Source organism: Grammomys surdaster, unplaced genomic scaffold, assembly GCF_004785775.1.
Source record: "Grammomys surdaster isolate TR1022 unplaced genomic scaffold, NIH_TR_1.0 946, whole genome shotgun sequence".
NCBI lineage: Eukaryota > Metazoa > Chordata > Mammalia > Rodentia > Muridae > Grammomys > Grammomys surdaster.
In genome coordinates this window covers 546,384-567,617 of record NW_021605365.1, presented here as the reverse complement: position 1 = coordinate 567,617, position 21,234 = coordinate 546,384, and the positions used below count along the sequence as shown (strand labels likewise).

General features: G+C 52.4%; 1 protein-coding gene across 6 annotated transcripts in view; it reads right to left on the bottom strand.

The window, feature by feature from the left end:
* Positions 1–21,234, bottom strand: part of Otof (otoferlin) — a 98,616-nt gene that overhangs the window by 10,686 nt on the left and 66,696 nt on the right. For 3 of the 6 annotated variants that reach the window (XM_028782947.1, XM_028782948.1, XM_028782949.1), the window contains 24 exons: positions 17,699–17,761; positions 17,187–17,271; positions 12,374–12,533; positions 11,243–11,429; positions 10,865–11,051; positions 8,920–9,143; positions 8,401–8,509; positions 7,811–7,991; positions 7,591–7,711; positions 7,035–7,135; positions 6,851–6,941; positions 6,618–6,734; positions 6,221–6,373; positions 5,770–5,959; positions 5,543–5,667; positions 5,138–5,272; positions 4,515–4,676; positions 4,239–4,358; positions 3,588–3,749; positions 3,305–3,467; positions 2,694–2,764; positions 1,636–1,665; positions 1,194–1,325; positions 794–860 (listed from right to left, as the gene is read on the bottom strand). In XM_028782947.1, the coding sequence (XP_028638780.1) occupies positions 794–860; positions 1,194–1,325; positions 1,636–1,665; positions 2,694–2,764; positions 3,305–3,467; positions 3,588–3,749; positions 4,239–4,358; positions 4,515–4,676; positions 5,138–5,272; positions 5,543–5,667; positions 5,770–5,959; positions 6,221–6,373; positions 6,618–6,734; positions 6,851–6,941; positions 7,035–7,135; positions 7,591–7,711; positions 7,811–7,991; positions 8,401–8,509; positions 8,920–9,143; positions 10,865–11,051; positions 11,243–11,429; positions 12,374–12,533; positions 17,187–17,271; positions 17,699–17,761 (3,136 nt within the window). Of the gene's footprint in view, positions 1–793; positions 861–1,193; positions 1,326–1,635; positions 1,666–2,693; positions 2,825–3,304; positions 3,468–3,587; positions 3,750–4,238; positions 4,359–4,514; positions 4,677–5,137; positions 5,273–5,542; positions 5,668–5,769; positions 5,960–6,220; positions 6,374–6,617; positions 6,735–6,850; positions 6,942–7,034; positions 7,144–7,590; positions 7,712–7,810; positions 7,992–8,400; positions 8,510–8,919; positions 9,144–9,331; positions 9,366–10,864; positions 11,052–11,242; positions 11,430–12,373; positions 12,534–17,186; positions 17,272–17,698; positions 17,762–21,234 lie in introns of those variants that run through there. The other 3 variants (XM_028782945.1, XM_028782946.1, XM_028782950.1) reach the window with 2 other exon arrangements.

Sequence of the window (21,234 nt, the reverse complement as noted above, 5' to 3'; positions counted from 1 at the left end):
ACACATAGACACACAGTCACACACACAGATACACGCAGACACACATAGATGTACAGTCACACACAGAGATACAGGCATACAATAGAGATACTCAGATACATGCAGACACACATAGACACACAGTCACACACAGACACAGGTACACACACAGACATACACATAGACACACAGAGACATACATACACAGACACACAGAGACATACACATACAGACACACACACATGGACATTCACTCATATGCACACTGACACACACCCAGATACACATAGATACAGAGACACAGAGACATACACAGACATACACTCATATACAGACACACACACACAGATACACATAGATACAGAGACACAGAGACACGCACACTCATACACACAGACACACATGCACACACATACACATGAACACACCCAGAGACACCCAGAGATACACACAGAGACACACAATCACAACGCAATACTTATATAAAAGCTCTGAGAAGTCATGCACTGAAGGAACCTGCTTAAACCAGCATTTCCTAGATGGATCTGTCCCCAGAATCCTCTTTCCCTTCCAGAACAGTATTAATGTAGTTCCATGGAAAAGATTGTGGAAAATGTGGAACAAGCTAGGAGGTCCCTTCCAGCTCAGATGTTCTATTGTCTTCCATGCTGCTATGGTTGCTGAACGGATCAGAGTGGAAACTTCTGTAGTGGTCCTTAGCTTGATTCTTGGAGCTCAGACCAGGGCTGAAGAAGCAGTTATTGTTATGAGTGCAGGGACCTAGGGGTCCAGATGCTGGGGGTCCAGGGCTCACCCTCAGTGCTATCCACTTCTTCCTTCTCTTCCAAGTCAATTCCAGAGGTCTCATGTTGTCGAAGTTGCTGCCAAAACATGAAGGGGCTTTCCTGACTTCCCAGGTACTGATGTCTCCATAGCCCGTGGCGTCTTCAGCTTCCAGTCACAAGACTGGAGCTGCTCAGGGCCTTTGTGGCACCTATCTTTGGGCTCACACTGCATCTAGTGTGGCATCTGGCTCATCATGAGAATGTCAGAGATCTTTGTGGAACACACAGCTGACAAGAGAGGGACTAAGCCAGGAGGTGAACTGCCCATCATCCCGAGGAGGGAGGGCTCTGAAGGGAGAGCTCAGGGAACAGACTCTGAGGATTAGGGTAGGAGCTGGAGAGGAAGGTGTGACCCTGCCCAGGCCTCACCTCCTTCATTGTGTCGATGGAGGCGAAGTACTTGGACCACCAATCCAGCATGCTCTCATCAGGCTCCTCCTCTTCTGGCTCCTCTGAAGGGCCTTTCTTTTTCTTCTTCTTCCTTTCCTTCTCATCTTCAGCCTGGGGGTTGGACAGGTTGACCATCCCATGGCTTTCCTAGTCTCCATCCCTTCCCAGGACTCCAAATAATTCCTACCCACTACAGCCATCTGATCCCAGAAAGCACCGCCCCCCCCCCCCCAGTACTGTGAGTCCACCAATGGCAAGGCCTTGTGGGAGGAGCCACAGCCTGCCACTGTGAGCCATAGGCCAAGGCAGAACTGGCACTCAGGGAAGGATGGCTGGGTCCATGAAAGGTCCTTCTGGCCTGGCGCTGGTGTCAGTGAATGGCTCTCTTACCCCAAGGCCCTTGCACGGTTCCCACACTTACCACATCCACCTTGACCACAGCGTCAGAAGTCTGCAGAGGGAAGGAACCAAGGAGAAAGGGCAGAATTAGCCACTGAGAACTAACTGAAGGGGCAGGCAGTGCATCAGACCAAAGGACAGGAGCCGTGAAGGTGCACACTGCTGTGAGCCCCTTTCTTTTGACTACAAGGCATTCAGATTCAGAAGAGCAGACTATCTGCTAATGTGACTGGAGGCTCCTTCTGCTGTTCCCTCTGGCTTACTAGATCCATGGCTGCTGTACCTTAAAGTCACTTTTTATGAACAGCCGGTGAGTCTGTATTGGGGAGGCGATGGGGAGCTGGGTAGCAGAATATTCAAAACTAAGCATCTGGGCAGTGAGCTTTCTAGGCAACACCACCAAGAGCTGCAAGACCCAGTGTCTCATGCTGTCCTTTATAGAGACCACTGGCAGCCCCAGGTCTACTCATGGGCCAGGTCAAAGGAAGATCATTTTAGCCCAGGCCTCAGAAGCTAGGACATGCCCCAGGCTGTGTGAAGCAAGTGAGGTAGTGGACAGGAAGCTGGAAATGTGGGAGGGAGGGAGCCCCTTGAGGGCTCTGGGCAGAGACTAGACCTCAGAAAGGCCAGCTCGAGGCTGATCTATCCTGCCCTCTCCTACAGGCCTTTTTCTACCAGGTAAATACTCTTGATCCTGAAGCCAGAGGAATAAATCCTTCCACATGGAAATCCCCAGCCCAGGCTCATGGGGCAGCACTTGGCATGGAAAATGGCCCCATACAAAAGACCCCTATCTCATAAGTGGTCCATCACCTAGGGGGTCATTTCTGAAGTGAAATGCCGCAGGTCAGTGCCTCTAACCATTACCATTTCATGGTAATGTCTTACCTGTACACACCATCTGCTCCCCGACCCCCTAGTACCCTGTTCCAGACAGTGCTATGTGATCGAGGTTGGCTTTTGACAACTACACAGAGTGGCAAGTCAGGGCTGCAGTCTCAGGACAGGCCTGCCTGGCTCTCCAGGGCGCTACGTGTGCTGTGTGTGCCCGGCCAGCATTGAGCTGGCCCCTCGCCTTACCGCATCCAGCTTCACCATGGTCTCCAGCTTCTTAACTGGTACCTCAGGTTCCATGCTCACTACAACCTCCCCTGTGGGGTGAGAAGAGGGGCCCTCATTGCGCAGCCTGTGGCAGCCCCGGAGAAGCCTGACTGGACAGAGAGACAGACAGACAGAGAGAGGAGGAACAGAGTCACAGTGAGAGGCATGTAGTAAGGCAGGAAGAGCTTTATCTGCAGTGGACTCTGGAACTTTCTCAGGGCAGAGGAGGAACAGGACAATATAAATAAGAACAAGATGGTAGTGAGGAAGGGAAATGAGCTAGAGAGAAGGGTGGATCATTGTGCATCCAGACAGCAGGACTGAGGCTAGACCTGGAGATGAGGTCTGGAGGCTATGCCCAGGGGAGGACCAGGTCTCCTCCAGCACCTGATAGAAGAGGTCATCTTCCTTCAGCCTACTGAGGGCCTGTCCAGTACTGGCTCTGGGCCTCAGAGTAAGGGGCAGTCCCGTGCAGCCTTCTCTGTTCCCAAGAAAGTTCAGCCCCCTTTCCACCCTCCAACAGTGCCACGCTGCCCCATAGATAGATGCTCTAGACAAAAGAGCCAGGCTTTGGCTTTAGGTGGCCATACCTGTGGTGTTCCAGTTGGGGGCCGAGCGGTCTGGGGGTCGGTAGATGAAGCGCCTCAGCGAGCTGACAGCGTGGGAGCCCACCAGGGTGTACCGTCCAAAGGCCCGGCAGTCCACCACTCGGATGTTCAAGGGTGGGTGTAGGAGCTCATTCTCTGGGAGGTCCTGATGGTGGTGACATTTTACAGTCTAGGTCTCAGAGAAAGGGACTGAGGAGGCTCCGGCTAAGGCAATCTGCACTGGTCACACTTAGCCCTGCCCGGATCTGTTGGCTCCTACACTCACCACTTCAAACCACTTGACCAGGGTGTTGAAGTTGGGATTCTTCTTATAATTGTGGATCAGGGATGATTGTACCCCCTTTCCTGCACACTCGATGTCCACCCGTGGTCGGTCCACTTGGGCCAGGTTCACCCTCTTTAAGTCCCTCAGGCCCCAGAACAGCACCTGATAGCAGGGGAAAGGTGGTTCTGTAAAGAGAGCCAGTGGTGGCTGGGGAGGGTCACCCGGGATAGTCTGGGTGGGACTAGAAGAGACATGGCAGTGGGGAGGCACAGCGGGACGGTGCCAGGAGACTGATGGGACAAGTGTCCTCAGAAGACCGAGGTAGGGTCTTTGGGGATAATGATCACTATGAAAGGCAGAGGGCTTAGAATGGCTCTGGGCACAGTGATGTGACTCTGTCAGAGCAGGACAGCACTGGTCTGGGCTGGGGCCTGTGTCAGTGCTGCCGGCTCCAAGGAGTGATCTTGGACAAGCCCCCTCAACTCTGGGCTCTCCCTATCTTTTTTTCTGAAGCTAAGAAGTGTCATGAATGAGGAGTTTGGTGTCTCATTCGGAATGTGCACTCATGGTGCTTCACGGAGCAAAAGGGGAGAGGAACGGGTGACTTGGGCAAAGGTCACAGGCAGGGAGGTGCACAGAGCCCTCACACACCTCCACACGGTACTTGCTGAGCACTGGCCGGATTCCCACAGGCACAGGCATGATGGGCCCTCTATCCATGTCCACGGGGCCATTGATGGGTGGCAGGTCAGCCTTCCCTGATGGCCCAATCTGAGGAATGAGGTCATACATCTCAGTGTCAAGTCGGAGGAGAGCAGCCCTTTCCCCAGTGAGTTGGTGTCAGAACAGAAGGGACAGGCAGGCCACAGAGCCCAAGGCCCCCTGAGATCTGACTCCTAGCCCTGCCCCCTTTGCCCGCCCCCCAACCTGCAGCAGCTCGAAGGCAGCCAGTAGGTCTCCGGCCGTGGCGTTGCCTCGGTAGATCTGGTAGTACTCAAGCTGGGGCGGGAAGCGAGGTGGGCAGTATGCCTCATCCGCCATCTTCACCAGGGGCTTGGCGAAGGTCCGGCCCATGAAGTCAGCTTTGCCCTAACACAACAAAACTCTAGGGTTCCCTTGGGCACCCCAACAGTTGAGTTGGCTTGTAGGCAGCCTTGGCCCCTCCCGATCTTTCCTCCCTGTTCCAGAACCTCCATGGAAAGCAGCGGGATTTGTGATTGTGCACAGGGAGCGATCAGAGCCCTGGGATGGGGCTGGGGCTGTGACAACAGGGCTTCCTGGTACATCTCTGGAAGACTTGGCCTCAGTGTATTTATCCAGGAGATGGGAAACACTATGGTTTGCACCTGGTCCCCAAGAGGCTCATGGTACTGGAAAAGGATCAGGCTGTGGTGGTTGGGCAGGAGGCACCCGGAAAGTTTGGTGAGCAACCCAGTTTCCCAACAAACCTAGTAGCTACAGAGGCAGCCAGCATAAAGCTTTAGGGGGAGGGTGGGGAACCTGCAAGGGGAGGGTCTGCCAGAGGTCGCTGGTGCCGGTGCCCACCATACCATGCTGTCCTGGTCGTAGATCTCAATGACGATGATGGGGGGATCGTCTCGTAACTCGTGAGCTTCACCATACAGCTCCAGGTTGTCAAATACCAGCATCTGGTCCCAAGTGGGACACAGTGTCTCGTTCAGGACCTGATCACAGGGTGAGGGATGGGGAAGAAGTGTCAGACACTGTTCATGGGAACTCTGCAGGCAGGAATGGTTGATCCCCTGCTATTCCAGAAATCCCCAAATCAAGGCTTCTATGAAGTCTATTCTCAGGGCCCTTGCCTTGTGGGCATAGTTCAAGCTGGTGGCCTCTACTAGCTTAGCCAGTTACCTGAAGGGCTTCCCTCTGAAGATCTGGGAACTAGCAGGCCTCCCGGGGCTCCCAAAGCCAGAGCCCTCCCCCTCAGTCCTTACCTCCGTGCACTGGCTCTGGTTGATGAAGAAGACACGGGCGAAGGGATCAGAGAGTCCACTGCTGTCAGCGGCAAAGAGGCTTCGGGCCTGATACATGTGGGCTCGGAGCTGGAAGGCTTGCTTCTCTGTGGGGAAGAGTGGGCTAAGCCATGCCATGTAGCCCCCATGGCCCTCTAGGGGTACAAGCTGGGAGAGTAGCCCACCCAGGATAAGGAGGCCTCACTCACTGGTGTAGACCAGGCTGATGGGTGGAAAGGAATGCAGGCCCAGGCCTTGGGCTGCCTTGACCTCCTCAAAGCCACAGGGCAGGCCACACAGGAAGTCCTTTCGCTGCTTGCTGAGGCCCAGCCACAGGTAGAGCTCCAGCTTGGCCTGTACTGTCCAGCCCGCCGAGCCGAAGCCCCTCTTCCCTGGCAGCTAGGGGCAGGCTCAGGGTCACCAAGAGCCTGAGAACTTCCAGGACCCACAGGGTAAGGGAGGCCCAGGGAGGTGCTGAAGCTTTAGGCAGAGTTAAGAGTTTTGCCTACCCCCTCACTGGACAGAGCTGGGCGTGAGAGACTAAAAGGGGAAGGGGAGTGAGGACAGGTGGGCTCCACCTCCTCCTCTTAGACTTGCCAGCCTCGGAAGAGTCTCTACGAGGATCCACCCCACCCACCCTTGGCTCATCCCCTGCAGCACCTTCAGGAAGAGGGTCTTGACCTTGGCACAGTCCTTGCCCAGTTCCTCCTCCACAATGGAGAACAGTAGGTCTTTGGAAGGCACGCGGGCATAGGCAATACGCTTGTTGTTGCTCATCATCCATATGAACACATCAGGAATGCTGTGCTGGGGCTGCACAGACGGGCATAAGTCACCTCACTAGAGTGGTACCCTGAGCCTGCCGAACCCCACTCCTGGGAGCTGGGCTCGAGTGAGGAAAAGCTGGGGGTTGAAAGGGAAGGACCCTCGTCTTAGGTCTTTCTCTCCCACTAGGCTTGCTCAACCTTATCGATAATGGCCATCAGAGCGGTAGAGGCTGCCCAGGGGATCTGGACAGTCTTTCCGTGCTGCCCCGCCCTGTTATCAGGCCACACACCTCATCTGCCAGGAAGCGTAGCTTCTGTAGAAAGTTCTGGCATAACCTCAGCTTGTCCCGTACAGTGTGTCGCTTCACCTGAGCCCTCAGGCTCTTGGCCTGTTGACCCATGCTCTCCTGTTGGGAAAAGAAGTGTGGGAGGAGCACTCAGCTTTGGGTGTCAGCTTGACCTCAAGGACAAGTGTCCCCTGTTCATTGGCTTCCTTGATCCCGGGGTCCAGCTGCGGCCTCACCAGCTCCCTCATACAGGACTTGAGGCGTTCCCGATCCAACCTGGTGCGGGATGAGTGGCCCTGGTCCTTGTCCGAGAGGGAGAGGAAGCGGCTGCAGAGGGGTAGAAGAGCCAGGTCTTAGCTGCCTCTGCTCTGGCCTGGCTAGAGTGTCCTTGTCCCACCCTACCCTCTCCATTGGTCTCACTGGCAGCCACAGCTAAGCTCCTCCAGCACACCTCGCAGACGCCGCTCAGGGTAGGACTTCTCTGTTTTGATCATCTCCTGCACATCATTCAGACCTTCTTCCTGTGAAGCAGGGTTTCAAGGGCATTCTGGGCCTTAGCCCTTCTCCTCCCAAATAGTTCCCATTCACCCCAGGAAAGAAGAATCTAGTAACATAGGCCATTCTATAGATATTATGAAGGAGCCACCAATCCCCTAGGGCCTGTTGTAGACACTGGGGACTCTTGATTATTCATGAGTCCTCAGCTCCTTCAGGAAGAAGCACTCTGAGCTATGACCATGGTGGACAGAACAGCACCCAGGATTGGAAAGAGGTCTTGTGCAGACCTGAAGTAGCTGGCCTGCCCAGCTGTCTCTGAGAGCCCAGACCTACAGGGGTAGACCCTTAGGCTCTATTCCAGAGCTCTGGGACCCTGTGGATGTCCCCATTCTGTATTTCAAGATAAGCCTCTGGAGAAACAGCCTGTGTTTTACATGCGCCCTCTCTCCCAGATCACATCACCCACAGCCTGGCTGACCAGCTTGTCAGCAATGTGGTCCATGATGTTTGCATTGTAGAGGCGGCGCCGCTGGTCAGGCCACCAGCTCTTGATATAGATGCAGGGCTTGCGCTCCAGGTAGGGCAGGTGGAAATAGTTCCTAGGGCAGGATGCAGAAGGAGGTTGAGGGATATTGAGGTCAAGGGTCATGGGAGGTAAAGGCCAAGCCACTCGAGGATAGGCAAGTGGCAGGGCCCACCTGTCTGTGATCTGGGGCCGCATAGGTGGGGTGGAGGACACCGAAGCCAGGTCCCCGGCTTCATCACCATCATCATCACTGGAGTTCTGAATCAGGTCTACCTCTTCTTCATCGCCAGGCTCCTTCCGGGGCCGAGGCCGCGGGGGCCGGGACATACCATCAACTTCATTGCCATAATTTCCTGGACAAAGAGCGGCTTCTAAGAGGCCTGCAGTCTTTTTCTCATTCACACCACCCTCCGTGTATTTCTCTTGTAGAGGCAAAATCAGAGAACAGGGCTGAGATAACATCACCCAGGGATGCCCAACCCAGAGCATAGCCTGGATGTCTTGTCTCTCTTCTCCGCCACAGGGTATTGGGGGAGGTCCCTCTACTTTCTCTGCTGTTCTAGTCCTAGTCTGCCCCTTTGGTAGAGTGATGGTTGACCTCTCTTATAGTCAAGTATACTCACAAGGACCGGGGCTGCTTTGTGGGTGTCTGAGGACAGTCATGGGAAACACATCAGTGTTACCTGCTCTCTGTAGCCTGGGGCATGGTGACAACAGTGACAACCAGAAGCCTGAAACCTTCCCCATGGTCTCAGCACTCACCTATGGTCACCTCAAAGGTAATTGGCTTGTCCCCATTTTTCCGGTCAATCATTGAAGCTTCCAGGAAGGCTCCAAATAGAAAAAATTCTTCCATTCTCCCTGTGCAGCTCTGAGAGGGAAGCAGTTAAACCCAATGCTGAGCTTTCGCGGGGCAACAGGCCTGGGTTGGGTTCCTAATGTCATAGGTAGGCTCTTGGCCTATGGGGTATGGTCTATCCAGCTTTGCGGCTAGACAGTCTGAACTCCAGCCCTAGTTGTTCCTGAAAGAATGGCTAGCTCTGTAGATACAAGGACAGTCATGGCTGAGAGGAGGGGCAGAGGTGGGTGCCATTGGTCGCTGGTGGCTATAATGGATCTCTAGGTAGGGCATAGGCCAGCAGTAGATGAGGACTGAGGTCTTGAAAAGGTCAAATGAGGGCCTCTGAGTAGCAGGGCAGCAATGGGGAAAACCCAGCACTCAGTGCATGTTGAGGAGGGGACCGTGTGAGGGATCTGGACACAGCACGGCTTTGCTCTCACCTCCGAGACAGGTGTGGCCTGCTCCACCTGCACCTCCGTGGAGCTGGTGAGCTCTGGGTTAGAGGTGTCCAGGATCTCCACAGCCAGTCCCAACATGAGGCGGGCACGGAAGGACACACCCTCCCCCAGGCCCTCATTCAGGTCCTGGTGCTCGTCCAGCAGTGTGTAGTTGCGTGTAGAGCCGTACATGTTTACCCAGGCTGGACCGAGGGTAGGCAGGAACCCTGCAGCGGTGAGGAGGGAGGCAGAAAGGCTGTCATAACCGAGGCTCGCTCAGGATGCAGGGATCTTTGTGACTTCTGGGTGCTGAGCTCAAGGCTATTTGTCTGCTGGGTGCCAGGCAGGTGTGGGCAGCTTTCTCACCCATGCCTACACAGTGCCTTCTGGCTTCTTAGTCCCTGTGGGAGCCTTGGTGGGGTGTGTAGGAGGGAGAGCCAGGCTCCTGCTTCCCCTGCTGTAGGCCCCTCCTGTGGACAGATGCCAGTTCTTCCTGAACGCCACAGCACGGATCTACTCTTTTTGTTCTGTTTTGGGATGTAGGATATCCATCTACCACATCCCTCCTGCTTAGGAGACCTTCCCTCCTCTCTATGTTCCCTTGGTTAGTTGTGAGTCCTTGGCTCCTTGAGGCAGAAGCCCTGTGGGCTGTGACTATGGTGGGCTGAGCAGGACCCGAGACTGGAGAGGAGCTTTGTTCCCTGTCTCTGACGAGTCTCTTCTCTCACAATTCGTGGGGCCTCAGTCAACAGATTTTGCCTTATGTGGATCTAATTCTTCTTTATGTATTTCCTTTTAAACAATTATTTTTGTCAGAATCTGGATATGGGCACACACCTTTAATTCTAGTAGGCAGATCTCTGTGAGTTCAAGGCCAGCCTGGTCTATACGGTAAGACATGAACAAACAAAGCTATTTATTATATGTGTATGCATGTTTATGATGTGAGTGTATGTGTGCCCTGTAAGCATAGGGAGGCCAATCTCAGATGTCTTTTTTGTTTTGTTGTTTTTGTTTTTGAGTCAGAGTTTCTCAATGGCCCAGAACTTGGCAAGCTGGCTAGTCTGGCTGGGCTCCAGGGAGCTCCAGAGATCCCGCTTCTGCCTCTCTAGTGCTGGGCTTACAAGTGCCATCATTCTTGGCTTTCTTTGGGGGGGACGAGGGAGGGGAAACATAGGTTCTGGCATTTAAACTCAGATCCTCATGAACCATCTCCCCAGCTCCTATATTTACTTTTTTTGTTAGTTTTGTAAACACAGCATTAAAAGGGTGAGATACAGTTCGCAGATAGAATTTGGGCGCCTATAGTATGTATGTTCAGTATGCTGTGCACCCATTGGCATACTCCGTCATTCTTCTGGCCACCCTAAAGAAGCCCCACGCCCCTGAGCAGGTGCCTCCAACCACCCTCTCTCTGTTCCTGGAAGCACAAGCCTATTTTCTGTCTGGATTCACTTCTGAGTATCTCCTATATGTGGACCTGGGCTTTTGTTTCTTCTGCCTGCTGTTCTGGTCACTTGGTATCATGTCTGTCTGTCCAGGAGTATCAGGAGGTATTGGAATGCCATTGGTCTCACTGAGTTCCTGGATTCTGGGTTACCGTCAGTCCCCACAGGCCTGTAGACAGGTGTTACTGTTCTCATCAGTTATTAGTAAAGACATGGAGGTTACATACACAGAGCATGTGCACTGTAATGTATGATAGCTCTTATTTGCAGCCAGTCAATGGAAAAACAGGTGCAAAAGCAACAGAGCTAATCACTAAATCCAGTCAGCTCCCAGCGACCTTGAATTATTACAACCCCGTTTCCTTGAGGCAGGGGCTACAATGAGACCCTTAAAAGCCCTGTCTGGCTGAGGTCGGAGGTGGTGTAAGGGAAAGGGGCCTCATTCATTCTTCTCATCACGCCCCACTCTCCCCTTGATACGTCGGTGCTATGCTGCTGACCTTTGTCTCCATCGTTGGAAATCTTACGCAGGTCGATGAAGTGGGTGCCGATGGCCACATCATTGACCTTGTCGGAGTCTCGGATCTGCACCTTCATACGTTTGCAGAGCGGGGGGAACAGGTCTGTAAAGACGACCTGCTCGTTCCATAGCGGCTCATAGCTGCTCTTCTGCACTGATGTTTTGCCCTGGTGGGATGAAGTCACAGCATGTGTGTCAGTGCATGTGTGAGTGCGTGCGTGCGTGTGTGCGTGTGTCATGTGTGTGTGTGTGTGTTCCCTGCTGGAGGTTACAGACTCCTCCTGGTCTGCCTTCCTCCCATCCATCACATTTACTCCAAGCCCGCCATCCTGGCCTTCAGCACCTCCATCCCCAGTACCTTCTGTCCAGCAAAGAAGACTTGCACATAGGGGTCGACGAGGTCCTTGTTCTCACCGATGAACGCCTTCTTCACGTTGGCCATGAGGCTTGTGTTCATCCGGGGCAGTCCCTCTGCTCGGTAAATTTTCACATAGAACCGGGCCCACTGACGTTCCGGGGGCACGCCCTCGGGGAGCAGCAAGTTCCTATGAGCACAGGCAGCATGTCATCTCCACCATGGACAGGCTTAGAGAATCCTCTCAGGTCCTTAGACCGAGAGCCATGCAAGGATGATGATGGGAGGAGAGGCGGAGAGGGTGGTGGTCAGGGAGGAGATGCAAGTGCACGCTTGCATATGTGTTCTCTCTGTGTCTGTGTCTGTGTCTGTGTCTGTCTCTGTCTCTCTGTCTCTCTGCCTCTCTCATACACACACACACACCATCTTAGCAGCTGCATCCCCCTGGGGCTTGGCATAATCCGTGAGGGACAGCTTGAGATACTGCTTCATGACACTTATCCAGTTTTAGAATCTGGGAAAGGCTACCATCTCACCAAGCTCCAGTTTTTTCCTCGTTAGCAGTAATATTAGCAGCCAGGTTTCAGGACAGCAGTACATAGGCTCCAGTGCTTTGTAGACTGTAGTGCCGGATGCTAATCATGGCATCAACTTTTACAGTTCTGTACCACCTTCCTCCCTGAGACAAGAACACCCCAGGAGCTGGTCTCCTCTCCCAGCCCATTGGGGACCACGCCCACTTGATCCAGGCACGTTCTGAGAGTCCAGACAATGTCCTGGAGTGTTTCTTAGCAGTCATTATCTGTGGCCCAAGATTGGCACCCTGAGTGACATCTCTCTGCTGTCCTGAGTGCATGGCTCTGGAGCCTGTGATCCCTGGCAGTGAGAGGACTCCTAGTTGCCAGCATCTCCTCTTCCCACCAGCCTTCTCAGTTGGAAGTCTGGATGTCAAAGTACTACCTTCTATTAACCCTAATGACAACACTGCCCTGGGCCCCAGAGGAGAGACTGGCAGGGTGAAGCGTGGAAGTAAGGAGTCTGATGGTAACAATTCTGGGTTCATACCACTCAAAGGAGCTTCCTTTGGGGGAAGGAAGGGTTGTGTGCAGGTCTCTGGGGGAGATGGAGACTCACCCTTCAATGTCATCCTCATCCGTCTCGTTGGCCTTGTGGGGTGTCTTGATGTTGTCTCCCTTGCCCACCACAGCGACATCACACTTTACGTAACCCTTCAGCCCAGCAGAGATGTCGTCAGGGTCTGACAGGATGGCCCATTTGTGATGGAACTGGTGTTCTGCAGTGGTGAGGAGGGGCATTGCATTTACCATCTCTATCCCAGGATTCCACAGGGCATCCAAGCTGAGTGCTTGCTAGGCCTTGCAAGCTCAAGGCTGCACGCCCCGAGACTCAAAGCCACAGCTCTGGATGCCCCATCCAGTGAAGACAGAGGACCTCTGCAGGCAGAGGGCTGGGCGAGACCCTGCCCGGAAGCATGTGTCAGGACTCTGAATTGCTTCCAAGTGAGTTTCTCAGCTTGCAGTCTCTCCTATCCGCTACAGCTGGTCCCACATGGCTGCTAGATAGGGCCTGCTATAACAGAGGCTTCTTCTCTTAGTATGTTCTCCCTTTCAGTCTGTCTGAGTCTCCCTGTGTCTTGAGGTGAAGCCCAAACACTGGCAAGGGAATCCTGCTACTCTCTTCCCTGCTTGGTTCCTAAGCTTGCACAGAGCCAAACTCGAGGCCTTTGTGTCTGCTCCAAATGTCCTCACTTTCTTTCTCCTCCTTGGTTAGCTGGAAAACTGATCAGTCTATCTAAGGGCCTCCTCTTCCACGCAGCTTTCCCTGACTCCTTCAGAGGAATAGGCCCTGACCACTTGGTGTTCACAGGGCCCCGTGTACACGCCTCCCATATCAGAAACCATCAATGTAAAGCCTGTCTCCATGTTTAGACTGAAGCAGAGATTAGCAGTGTGCTTCCCAGTGTCCCCAGGACACGGGACAGTGTGGAGAAAGGTACAAGTGTCAGCAAAGGAGGTGTTTTAGAGAAGATCAGTCCCCACTAGGCTGATTTTAAAGTTAGTGATAAGGTACAGGATGAGGAGACTGTCTTTAGTTGCCTACAGGTATTGAAATCTCCAGGGCTCAGAACTCACCCAGCTTCCCTCCCTTTCCACCTGTATCTTCCAAGGTTCTGAGCCCAGTGACCCTCTTGAGTTGAGGTTGGGGCAGGGAGCAGAATACAGCCTGTGTGTGTGGGTCAGCTGGCTCAGCTGTCAAGGCCACAGCTGTGCCAATGAGAGGCAAGAGGGATGAGGGGCCAGGAAACCTTAGTGTTTGGAGTCACTGGAGCCCCTCTGCTGAGCTGGTGGCCTCAGGAGGAGGGTGCCACAGATACCCAGGACCTCATGGCTCCAAGCAGATAAAGGTAAGAAGGAACTGGTGAGCTGGACAAGGGCCGAGTGTGGCTGCCCGCTGGCCTTGGGGACGTATGGGTAGATAGATAGTAGGTGGATTAACTGATATCAGGGTTTGTTATGGTGTAGACAAAGGAGTGGGTGTTTGTGTGAGTGTATAGATTGACAGGCATATACAAGGTGAGTTTGGCAAGGAAAGATCAAGATTAGGGCAACACAAAATTTACCTTTAAACACAAAAGCAGTTGGAAGATAAACTTGAAACGAGGCTGAAGATTATAGGTGACAAAAACTACAGGTGGCAGATTTGGGTCTGACAAACATGAAACGGAGCTGTCTAAAATATGGGTGTGAGTGTCCCACTTCTGGCTGGGTGAGCGTCAGGGATGCAGCTGAGGGGCCCTTGTATGGGGTGCACACCCGGTTTATGGCCTCCGAGGCCTCAAGTCTGGATGCCGCGATCTCCAGCTGGAGAAGCAAAAACAACTGGAGAGCCAGCTCCACAGCGGTCACCTCTGCCAGGCTCTGACACCTGTGACAGAGGAGGACTGGCTAAGGAAAGGGTAGCCGCTCGGGCCTCTGCAACTACAACTCATCTCCAGCAGAGGGTAACAGTGAGCAATTTCCCTCACTTGGCAGTCAGGCTAAACTTGGCCATGCCTCTGCAAGGTTATCAGGGTCAGAGGCAGACTTGTGAGGAACAGTAAGTCTGGGAGTGGGCTACCCTAGTGGAGAGACTGTATCTGAGGACCACAAAGGCCTGAGCTCAAGGTCTATCGGCCCGTGACTCCACTGTAGTGTTGGACCCAGAGTCTCGGTTTCCTTTCTGCCAGACAGGAACAAGCATGCCTACATGGATTGGGAAGTTTGACCTGCTGGAATGTGTCCAGTGTCTGACCTCCTCCATAACATCAGCATTTTCTCTGTAGACCAGGCTGGCCTCGAACTCCGAGATCCACCTGTCTCTGCTTCCCAAGTGCTGGGGTTTAGGAGGTACTCCACCACTGCCCTCAGGAGCATTTTCTCAAGCAGAACTCAATCACTGTGGGTACTTACTAAGCTTTCCACTGGCTTCGACCCCTGCACTATCTTGGCTGAAGGTCTGCTGATACCCAGCCTAGAGAGGGGGCCATCGCCAGAGACCCTGGCAGCCTCAAACCTATGGAGCATGGCTGGGCGTGCCTCCTGGGAAGCAACGTAGCAGATGTCCAACCCAGTCCTTCCCCTGGGGCTTCCATCCTGTGCAGGGCAGCAGGAAGATCTGGGTACCAGGAGAACAGGCTCTCCTTCTTTTCATGAATAACAGTTATAGAACTTGCTATAAAGCTAAGAATGACCCTGAACTTCGGCTTCTCCGGCATCTACCTCCCAAGTGCCAGGATTATGGCTGTGTGCCACCACACCTGGATTATAGAGTGCTGAGGGTCTACCTCAGCACTGTGGGTACGCCAGGAGAGTACCTCACTAACTGAGATACACCCCTGGCCCAGCTGTCTATACCGACAGATACCCGACAGGTGTTTTGAGGCCTCACACATCTGGAATATTTTGACCTGTGCATAGTCCAAGACTCACACTTCCTATACAAGCCATGGTTACAGTGAGCATCAGCTGAGTGTTATTAGGGCCACAAGAAAGTGCCGACTGTTTCATATTTCTTAGTGGCTCCTCCAAGCCCCTCCCTATTCCTCTCTGCTCACTGTCTCTGCTCACTGGCTCCCCCGTAAAGCAAGAAGGGATGTTACTGTGTCTTTTAATTACTTTATGAGGGTAAAATATGACAATTTGGAATGAAATTGTATTGTCATCAACAAAGGGCCTTGTAGGGTAAGTATTGACTTCTGAGCAGTTTCACTTCAAACTCATGGATAGCCCCAAGTTGGCCATGTAGTGACAAGCCCTCCAGACCAGTGGTTCTCAACCTTCCTAATGCTGTGGCCTTTTAACATGGTGACTCATGTTGTGGTGATCCTAAACTATAAAACTATTTTCATTGCTACCTTATAACTGTAACTTTGCTACTGTTGTGAATCATAATGTCTGTGTTTTTTGATGGTTTGAGGTGACCCCTTCAAAAGGGTCATTCAACCCCAAAGGGGTCACGACCAACAGGTTGATAACTGCTCCTCTAAACCATTACTTGGGGTACTGATACCAACTCTATAGTGTTGACCATAGGTACCTGTGGAATTATAATCAGACACAGCCTCTCTTGCCATTGTTGCTCCTAGAGGGATGAGGGTCTCTTGTGAAGGGCCCAGAGTCCCCCAAAGTTGTGCATTCCACTGCCACTGGTTGTCACCACATTTAGATTGGGTGGTGTCACTTGATGGGTACCGCTGTTATCCCCCTGACTAGCTGATTGGCTGGGCCAAACTCTGGCACATCTGTGAGTCTCAGGCCTCTTAACTGCCAGAGGGGGTGACAGTGGTTTTGTAAGGACAGCTGGGTCTTTTCTGCTCAGCGGGTGCCAGCCAGAGGCAGTGGGTAGACATGGCCCCTCTCAGGCCTCTCATTGCCCTCAATATCACTGTTCTCCTGCGACGCAGGAGAGGTGATGTTCTCGTGTGCTACGAGAACTTAAGCTACCTCTCTGTACTGTGACTCCCAGATCCCTTCCCCCACAATGAGCAAACACCTATCAGACATGGCGCACATGGCTCCTACATATCTGTGTATGGAGTCTACACTACTTCTCTGCCACTTCCGAGGCTGCCTACTCATGGCCAGTGGGATGTGCCTAGGTTGTGGATTGGGCCTGGTGCTGTTTGTATTTAATGGTAATTCTGCTCTCCTGGGAGGGGCTGTCTGGGACAAGGAATGAGTCACATACTCAGGACTTCTTGTGAGCCATCCCTAATGAGTGAAGAAGCCAATCACTGGGTGAGTAGGAGGTGGGACTTCTGGGTTGGACAGAGGAAGAGAAGGAGCAGGAGAGAGGTTGGAGGAGGTTCGGACAGGATAGCAATATGGCAAGATGTAGCTACAAGTGTCTCCTGGTTTACGGCAAATCCACTAGGATTCGCCACCAGAGGATTTAGATTTAATATGGCTTACAAGATTAACATTCTAGTTGTTGCACCCAGAGATTGAGTTACCATTGTTTTTGAGCTAAGTTTGTGTGGTGTTTTTCTTCTTGAGGTGACTCAACTGAGTTCAAGAAAGAAAGGTACAGCAGCAAAGCGTGGGATTGCCTGACGTGCACCACAAAGGCCAAGGGGGTTTTGAAGTACGGAGCTGGCGTGACAGTGACCCGAGGGAACTTAGCGAGTTGGGTGGAGAGATTTTGGAGCTCAGGTGCCATGTGGCCTACCGGTACCATGTGGCCCGCTGTGGAGGCTAGCAAGAGACAAAGGGGGAGACCACTCCGGGGCAGAGTTGGAGGCAATGAGACAGGAACTGTCGTTCGTTTTTTAATACTTCCTGCAACATGTCTATGCTTCTTGATGGATGAACCAGGAACCAATATAGCAGGAATGACCTGGTATGTTCTGGAGATGCGTGCACCAGCCCATCCTTAAGGGGCTACTCACCAGGCTGGGAATACACGGTCCCCACGTCCATTTTGAAGGATCCCACCAGGGTGCCACTTCGAAGCAGGTTCTTAGAATGGATAACCTTCCAGAGCAGAATCGCAAGCAGCCAGTTAGGCTGGGCAGGGAGAAGCCTTTGGGGATGGGAGTGGGAGTGGCAAAGGCAGGGCCCACTGATGATAGTGTTACTGCCAATTTTCTTAGTCAGGTGGGAAGGTATTTGGCAGGGCACAGGACTGGTTTGTAGAGGTTCAGCATCAGCCCCTCCTGCCCAACACCATGTCCCCCTCCCTCCACTACTGTTATATGGGTGAGTAGGTTTTACGTTCTACAGAGGGTTCCAGCTGAAGGGGCAAGAGGCAGGAAATATCCATTTTCTGCTACCCTTTGGCCAGCCAAGGATCCAGGCACAGGGCTGCTTGTGTTATGAATGGTAAATTGCAGGGCTGTGCCGAGGTCCTGCATAGGTCAGTGTGGGCCCTGTCTGCCAGCTGCAGCTGCTCTCCACTCACCGAGATCTTGATGATCTTGTCAAACATGACATCAGGAGAGACGTGGAAGTCAAAGACGAAATACTGGAGGGGAGAAAGACCAGAGTGCTGTCGCTGGTGGCCCCTCCTTCAGAGCAGTGCCTGCCTGTATCTCCCATTTCCCTATGAGTCTCAAAGCTCACATGGGCAGTACTGGTGACCCACTGGGTTCTGAGAGACTGAATGGGTAAGGAGTAGGGCCCCGTCTCCTACCAGGGGATGGAACAGTCTACTTACTACCTATGTTCATGCTGCAGGAGACTCACCATATTTGTAGATGATGTCATGCTACAATGTTAAAAGCTGAGTACTCCTTGTTTATAGTCTGTGTGTAGAAGAGCCCTAACCAAGGAGCCAGCAAATCTGGGCTCTCAGCCAATTCTGTACTTTTTGTAGTATAGACTTAGTAGACACGTGTTCCTTGACACGACCCCCAGAGAACTGTAAAATAGGGGTGTGGACATCAACTACCTCGTTACAGAATCAAGCAGGTTATTGACTGTGAGGTACACCATGGGGTGAAAGAGCATACAGATAACCACCAAACCACAGTGCTACCTGCGAAATACACCCTAACCCAAGAAGTGTTAAAAGATAAAACACAAGGGGTCTCAGAAAGATGCACTCAGGGCGAGACAGCACTTCCTTAGCCACAAAGAGAAACTTGGCTCTGTGGACTGTTCTCATCTGCTATGAGCCTCCATGCTCACTCACAGTCCCCATCCTCGTCCTGGGTGCACCAGGATGGGGAAAGATGTGGGCAGTGAGCAGTTACTGCTGCTCTGATGAACTTGTGAGCAGCGGAAAGAATCTAATGTTACCACAGGGCTTTGGTTAGAGTAAATATCCCAAGAGCAGGTATTTCTGGCTGTAGTCAATAGTCATTGTCAATAGCCTGCTTAAATCTGTGACATGGCTATCTATCTATCTATCTATCTATCTATCTATCTATCTATCTATCCATCTATCCATCTATCTGTCTGTCTGTCTGTCTGTCTGTCTATCCATCCATCCATCCATCCATCCATCCATCCATCCATCCATCCATCTATCTATCTATCTATCTATCTATCTATCTATCTATCTAATGTATACTGTTTTTTTGTCTGCATACCAGAAGAGGGCATTGGATCCCATTATAGATGGTTGTGAGCCACCATGTAGTTGCTGGGAATTGAACTCAGGAAGGACCTGTAGAAGAGCAGCCAGTGCTCTTAACCACTGAGCCATCTCTCCATTCCCCATATCCCTATTTTATAGCTAACACTTAAGCCCTGTGAAATGATGTGCCGTCTATAAAGCCGGTGACGTCTAGTTGTTAACTGCTGGATCATCACTTCCTTTCCTGAGTCTCAATTTACCCTTTTGTTATGGGGATAGTGACATTAGGCTGCCACGCTATCCTACTCCAGGGCCATGACCACACAAAAGCAGGGAGGCATGGGTGTAAAATCAAAATGACAGGACTCAGTTGTGCACTTGGTAAGTAAGGGCACAGTAAACGTTCACTGTACATGGCTGGTAAGTCCCAGGGGTGCTGGCTGGGGTGAAGGTCTGCAGCTCTGAAATCTGGATCTGGGAGTGAACAACGAGCATGAGGATGGTGGCAGAGACTCTGGGATGAAGGAGACACCAAAAAGAGTACTAGAGGAGAAGCCTGCTCCAGACAGGGCTCTAGGAAGCAGCAGACTTTCTTGGTGGGTCAAGGAAGCCATGGCAAGTCAGGACGCTTGGAAAAAGGTTCTGGAGAGACCATGAGGCAGGAGAGTGTCATGGGAGCTCCTGGGAAGGAGGGGCAACAAGATGAAGGATGTGACTGAGAGGATGGGGACAGCTCATGCGTAGACTGTGAATGGAGGAGCTACGGGAGATCTCTGGAGACCTGGCTGGAAGTGGAGGAAAGCCATGCTTGGGTGATGGGTGACAGACTCTGGTCCTGTCCTCGGGTGTCCATAGGGTGTGTCCTGGTTGTGCTTAGGATATTCTACCATAAAGTGCCACATGGGCAAGGGAGGAGGAAAGAGTCAAAAAAAGGCAAAGGCAGAAAGAGTGTCATAGGTCATAGCAGAAGGCTGGATCCTTTGGGATGAAGAAACAGAAGAGTCCACGGCAAAGGTGATAGGTGAAGACTGGGTGGGAGGAGGGGCAGTGGTCACAGGCTGGCCAGGTAGACCACATGTGCGCATAGAGAAGGGAGTTTGTGTTGGTCCACATGGGGCCAGGTTATTATGGAAGGACAAACATCAAAGGCCTCTTATTCCCAGGCAGACTTAAAGTTGTGCTGATGAGCTACCAGGCCAGGTGCTTGGGAACTGGACCAGCCTGTGGAAGAAACTGGCTAACTGGGGCTAGAACCCCGAGTGCTCTGAGCTGGTGGGAGTCAAAATCCTTGTATTTCCTGAGCATGATTCTTTCTTAGGATTTCTTAGTGATTTGCTAAGTCAGTTGATGGTTCCCACCAGCCTCTGCTGTCCCAGTGGAGCCAAAGGAAGAGGCCTACTTCCTAGACAACTTTCCAAGAGCAATACACATTCATACTCATGGAGGTGTGTTAGTGGCGGTTTGAATGAAAATGGGCTAGCCTGGTCCTCCTTGCTAACTGAAGTCACTGGGGTAGATAGACTGAGTACTCCCTCTAGGACAGGAAGCTCAGGACATGCAGGTTTTAGACAGTTGAAATGTGCTCAGGCATTAGGGAAAGCCTAGCTACCTTCTTCAGAGCCAATCATAATGGGGTTCCATCTGGAGCCTCGTAGTCAATATGGGCCTTATCCCATTAACAGCTCCCTGGGGGCAGTGTGAAGGCTCTTTCTGACCTGAAGCCTCAGTTATCTCCTCTGTAAGATGGGGAGATCAAACTATTAAGTCTCTGAGGTCCCTCACCCCTCACCCCTGTGTAGTCATTTTCTTTCTCACAGCTGAAGTCAAGGTTATGTTCTGGAGAGAGCCTAAAGGGGCTCAGGAGACCAAGAAAGGAGCATAGTAGAGGGGAAGATACCACCTGACATGAGCAGCAAGGTCCTGGAGTCTCAGTATCCCTGCACGTGCAGTGGGCGACAGTGTCCACCTATGATGGGTATTGATGTATCTGCAGGTGTAGGAGCGATTTGGTGTCTGGAAGGACACATCTATGATACCAGTGGCACCTGGGCTGGGCTGGAGTGAGCTGCACTACCCTCATGTCCAGACCCAGACAGCAGCAGCAGGGGTTCACAGGCATTGCTAGCAGTTCATGGTTGGTTTGTAGCCATAGCAGGGCCAGACAGGGGTCCATACTGGGGGTGCAGAGGTGATATGCAGTGTGCTGGGCTGTAGGAGGTTGGGTCAAGACCTTGGGGCTGGTGGCTCTGTCCTCCCAACTGCCAGTTGCTCCTGTTCCATGTCAGGAGGCCCCTTTCCCACCTTAAGTCACGGGGGCATTGACCTCATTGTAGCAAGGGCAGTTTGTAGACACTGACCTCATTGTAGTAAGGGCAGTTTGTAGTCACTGACCTCATTGTAGTAAGGGCAGTTTGTAG